This window comes from Blennius ocellaris (assembly GCF_963422515.1).
Source record: "Blennius ocellaris genome assembly, chromosome: 17".
Taxonomy (NCBI): Eukaryota; Metazoa; Chordata; class Actinopteri; order Blenniiformes; family Blenniidae; genus Blennius; species Blennius ocellaris.
Genome location: NC_137666.1, coordinates 20775580 through 20781372, shown reverse-complemented (window position 1 = coordinate 20781372; position 5793 = coordinate 20775580). Strand labels below are relative to the sequence as shown.

At 42.8% G+C, this 5793-nt stretch overlaps 1 protein-coding gene across 1 annotated transcript; it reads right to left on the bottom strand.

Annotated features, from left to right (window-relative positions):
• Nucleotides 1-616: 616 nt before the first annotated feature.
• On the bottom strand, nt 617-5299 carry cfd (complement factor D (adipsin)). Its single transcript, XM_080513203.1, has 5 exons — nt 5176-5299; nt 4928-5084; nt 2493-2634; nt 2120-2410; nt 617-1448 (listed from the first exon to the last, which is right to left on the bottom strand). The coding sequence occupies exons 1-5, from the start codon at nt 5243-5245 to the stop codon at nt 1269-1271; spliced, it is 840 nt and encodes a 279-aa protein (XP_080369329.1). The 5' UTR covers nt 5246-5299; the 3' UTR covers nt 617-1268.
• Between the last annotated feature and the right edge of the window lie 494 nt (nt 5300-5793).

Below are 5793 nucleotides of genomic sequence, written 5' to 3'. Positions count from 1 at the left end.
GGAGGGTTGGAAGGAAACTACTTACTGAGAGAAGTTTAATCTGGAATCTTGGATTAGATGAGAAAAAAGTTTTTTTCAATTGTATTAAACTGCTCTAGAATCTTATTGCTTCCAAACTTTAAACTGAATTTAAGATCAATATCCTATTGTTGCACACACAGGGGGAAGGTACTGCTTGTATTTTTGTCAACTAAAACAATCAACATTGTTTTTTTGGTTTATTGGTGGTGGGGATTTTCCAAACAGAGTTTATCAGCTGAGAACATCGGGAGGTTTTTCTGTCTGTCAGCCTTCGCGTTGTGTTTTAGTTTGAGCTTCTCCGGTATGAAGACGGGCAAGTTTTTCAGATTGGTTTCACTGACATCTCATTTGCCTGGAGGTCAAAGGTCAATAAACCAGTAAAACTGCATGAAAACAAGAGGAAGGTACCATAATCACAAGGACCAATTGTTATTGAAGAAAAACGGGCAGATTTGTGCTGCAATTACTTCTAATTTAAGATTTTTTTTTAACTGTCGGTCTGACACACAATGTGATTCTTATTAATCTCGGCGGCCATGAGGGAATAGTTTGGTGCATCGTCAGTGCAGGATGACGAAGAAGTGAAAACATCCCATCAGAACAAACTGGGTTTTATTGAGACATTTATACAGAGATAATATTACATGGAATGTGTTTGTTCACATGAATCAGTGTGTCCATCCGGCCTCACCAGAGATAAAACATTAACAGACAAGCAGCTTCATGTTCATGCAAAATATTCAGTGACTCGGAGCAAGATGATATTGACATCAGAGATCACGTTGGTTTGCTTTTGGCTCAATTGTCATGTTAAAATATCGATATTTACTCTGCAGGTACTGTTTTTTTGGTTTAAAGTGAAAAATGATTTCGTGTCCTGTGTCTTGTCTTCCACATGATGCTGAAACATCTGCCTGCTCACAGACGTGAAATAAAAAAAAACCAACAGATAATATTATTTGCCTTGGCGTCTTTTTAAAAGCGAGCATTTGAAATGAAATGTTAAAATGCCACATAAATGCAGGTTTACCCTGACACATTACATGGCATGTAAAAGCTCTCAACTATCTTGACTTTGAAATGGCTGAAATGTTTAATGGATAACCATTTATAATTTTTTTTTTACACTAATGATTACCCGAAAAATACAAGAATTTGCATCTTCCATAAAGAAATGCATGAATATTGAGCAGAATAGAGACGATGGAACATCTCAGCCCTCCCCGTGAGGAGCTGCTCTCTGCTGCTTATGCGCCGGGGTCCGTCGTGGCTGCAGGCTGCAGGCCCATGGTGTTATCGATCCACTCGGTGTAGTGGGAGACGATTGTGTAAATTCCAGGTTTCTTTAGCTGGCCACACTTTTTCCCTCCGTTGGAGGTGATGCCCACCACGATGCCGTTAAAGAGCAGCGGGCCGCCAGAGTCGCCCTGCAAGGAGAAGAAAACACAAAAGCAGAAGCAGAAAGAGAAACGGGTTTAAAAGAGACGCCGCAGGATTAAAAGCAGCATTTTACGCCACACTTGTATGAGAACACAGTAGAAACAGTTCAAATGAACTGCAATAATGAGACACCTGAATAAACATCAGATACTGTTTTTAAAATACCTAGTTATGGCCAATAACTACTAAAATATTGCCGCTACTCTTTAATATGAAGCTTAGTTTTCTAGTTTCTAGTGTTTTAGTGTTAACTTTAAGCAACTTGCAGACCATTTATAAGTAGCATAAAGCTAAAAACAAGACGAACACGCCATGCAAACTCATTTCAGAAAAGACTCTCCGTGTTTCCTTCAGGTTTGGTGCGAGAAAAAAAAAAGTTTTAAATTGCACCTGGTACAAAATTAAGCAAAACATAGAAATGAACCTTGTCATCCTTCTTGTCTTGTGAAGAATTTGTCAGCAAAATGAACTAAAATGACTTTTGTTAATGATTTATAGCACATTTCATGTACAAAGTCCTCTGAGGTTAAACATCTTGGGATTATGGCTTTAATCTGGAGTATCTGACGACAGCAGGAAGCTGCAGAACTCGACCCAGTGTGAGGCGACAGGGCGAACCACTGCACCGCCACGCCGCTCTGTAACGGCGCAGACTCACATCGCAGGTGTCTTCCTTCCTGTGCGGTCCGTCGCACGGCTCCGGACACAGCTTGTGAGCACAGATCATGTTGCCGGTGAACTTCCTGCCGAAGTAGTCGCTGCGTCTGCAGCGCACCGGGTTCACCACGTCCATCACCACCTCCCGGAGCCGGTCCGGTCTGGACCCCAGGTTGTCCAGAGACCCCCAGCCGGCGGCCTCCACCTCTGCGTCGGTGTCGGGATTCGTGCCGCCGCCTCGCAGGAAGTCCACTGCCGCCACGGCTTCCGAGGCGTTGAAGGGACGATCCAGCTGCAGACGTCACACGGACGACTGTCTTACTGTCTTACGTCAATATATTTGTCTCACGTCAGGACAGGTTGGGGCTACTTACCTTGATTAAAGCGATGTCGTTGTCATAGTTGGACTCCAGGAAGTTGGGGTGATTGTGAAGCTCCAGGATGTCGAAGGTTTGCTTTGTTTCTTCAGCTTCACTCAGGGAATGGACACCCAGCACCACCTTCCTCCCGTTTGGTCTGTGGAAACAGCAAAAACTGATTTAGAACATTTGGATGGAATTGCCTGCCAATAAAGTACCAGTACAAGTATCAAGTATCAATAAAATACCAGAAACAGTTGAAAGAGCATCAATAAAGTACAAGAAATTATGAAAAAGTATCAATACTGTATCAGAAATCGTTACAAACTATTAATAACATACCAGTAATAGAAAAAATAGTTAAAAAGTATCAAAAAAGTACCAGAAATAGTTGAAAAAGCATCAAGAAGGTACCAGAAATAATGACAAAGTACCAATACTGTACCAGAAATTGTTCTAAACTATTAATAATGTACCAGTAATAGAGAAAGTAGCTGAATAGTATCAACAAAATACCAGAAATAGTTGAAAAAGCACCAACAAAGTACCAGAAATTATTAAAACGTATCAATACTGTACCAGAAATCATTAGAAATTAATAATAACATACCAGTAATAGAAAAAGTAGTTAAAAAGTATTAAGAAAATACAAGAAATTGTTGAAAAAGCATCAATGAAGTACCAGAAATAATGATAAAGTATCAATTCTGTACCACAAATTGTTCTAAACTATCAATAATGTTCCAGTAATAGAGAAAGTGGTTAAAAAATATCAATAAAATACCTTTAATAGTTAAAAAGTATCAATAAAGCATTATTATTTAGTGACCGTCAGCTGTGACAGTGAGAAAACGGCTCTGATAGATTCTGGAGGGGAAAAAAAATGGGAGGAAAAACTCCACGCCTTCAAACAAAAGCATTCAGTCTGCGAGGCATAAGATCTGCAACTATGTTTTGAAATATAATAAGTAAAGATTGAGTGAAATCTCTCGGTAGCGACTCTGGAGATACTATTTTTGGTTCGCTTACGCAATACACACCCATTATAAACTCCCAAAACGGCTTAAAATGTTTTCAGTTAAAACTTGGTGGAAGTTTGTAAAAAGTTGTTTCAGACGTTTCGTGGTGTTAAAAGCCCCGTTTCCAAAGCACAAAAATCTGGTGTGTTTCCTCCAGAAAATTGTTAAAAAGTAGGCGGGGCTGAGAGCGCTGCAGATGTGTGACGTTACAACAGTGGTCTCAGCCGGGGCGGCAGACCTTGTGAACCCTCTGGTGTTGTTTACATCCTCCGCTTTGCACTAGTTGTTTAGTTTTGTTTTAGTTCGAGTGCCGGCGCCGCAACTTTTGTGTTGTTTCCGAGAAAGCGAACGCCAGCCGGCGACGCAACGAGCGGCCTGGTCCCGAGCCCCGGTCTCCATCCCGGCCTCGCGTCTGCTCTTTTGGGAGAAACTTGAAAGTTGTGCAGCAAAAAAAAAAAAAGAAAAGCAACCATTGCTGAATATGCTAACAACAGAGGATTCATTCAGCCGACATATTAAAATATTGAGGGCGTGTTTTAAATCACTGACCAATCAGCAGACGGCTTCTCAAACTCAGACCGGTTCTATGGGCCTGAGTACCTCATGGGAGGGGCGGAGCTAAAGAGTGGCGATTTTAGAGTTTTTTTTTAAAGAGGTAGAGGATTTTCTTCTTCCGGGTGGATCATCAAAATAACTGGTCCTCCCAATTGTCAATCATTCTGGTGATATATGACGTAAGCCCGTCGTACGTGCCCGTCCCTGCGCGCAGCTCACTGACTCCACACGGTCCTCATCATGCCGGTGGCCGACCCGACGCATTATTCTCGGACATTTTTACACAGTTTCAACCCCTCTGGTGCAAATCTTCTTGTAAAGTGAGCTTATGTGAGCGATGCCGACTTGTGACTTGTAAACAGAGCGTGCACGAGAAGAACTGGGCTCGTGCACGTCTCTTGCACGCGTTTTAGTAGGCGTTCCGTCTCGGGAGCAGGTACAGCGTTGCGCATGCGCATTTTTTTCAAACGGTGGAGAGGGCGGTTCTTTCCTAAAATTCCTGAAAATCCTCCTGTATACCTTTAAGTCCACCTGCTTTGTATGGGAAATCTTTTTGAGATTATAAAAAAAATTCAGATTTTTTGAGAAACGCTTTACCGAATCGTTAACAAAAGTTCTAGTACACTTACCAAATTTTCCGAATTTTTTTGATGCGTCTTTTGTGTATGTATTCCCGACAGTGTGGGACGAGTCGGCAGAATAAAATGGGCAGTAAAGTAAAGTAAACGGGGAACGAGGAATTGGAATAAATACCAATAAAACTACAATTATTGAGCAAATTCACTGAACCCCCCCCCCCAAAAAAAAAAAACCAAACCACAATGGTGTTTCTAGCAAACTATAGTGTAAACCAAATTTGTTGGGGCGTGGTCTCACCCGGCGGGCAGACAGTGAGCCGCGGTCATCACCCACTGGTCCGCCACCACGAAGCCGCCGCACTCGTGCTTCAGGTTCTCTCCTTCTGGCAGCTGGATGGACGCCATGTAGGGCCGCGAGTGTGGAGCCGCCTCCCGGCCGCCGATTATCCCCTCACCTCGGGTGAGCAGAGACGAAGCAATCGTTAAGAAAGGAGCGCCAACAACGTGGCAAAAGCAGAGAGATCATGGGGAAGGAAACAAACTCACCCTGCGAAATGAGAGCGACGACGACGACGACCAGAGCGGCTCCAAATGGCACGCCGTTCCCCGACAACATGGCGGCGGTTTGACTCGACCCGACAGCGGCAAGCGAGTGGTTTTAAAGACTCCAGTGATAAAGAGAGGAAACATAAATCAAGTGGGAGCCTGAGGCCCCTCAGGCTCGTCTTCCTGGAACAGAAAACACAGGAAAGCATCAATGTACTTTATCTTTTTTTCACCGTGACTTTCCATCGGAAACACCCGACCAACACTTTTATTTTTAACATGCACTGACTTTCTCTTGCTGCTTTTCTTCCCTCCTCTTTGCATCTCTGGTGAAACTCATCCTTTCCTTTTATCTCCAGAGGCCTCCAGAAACACATTTCCAGCATGTAATGGAGGGTAAATGCAGCCGTGCACCTTCTAATTTATAGCTTCGAGCTTTTTACAAGTGACATGAAAAGCTTCATGAGGAACATTACATGAAGCACTACAAAGCCACGCGGGTCTTTAAAGAGGCCGCTCACCTCCAGAGGGGAGCGGCTCGTTTGCTTTGGTTCGTAAAACAAAGAAACTGGATCAAACTCAATTTCTATCTTAATATAATTAATTATTTTATCGTGA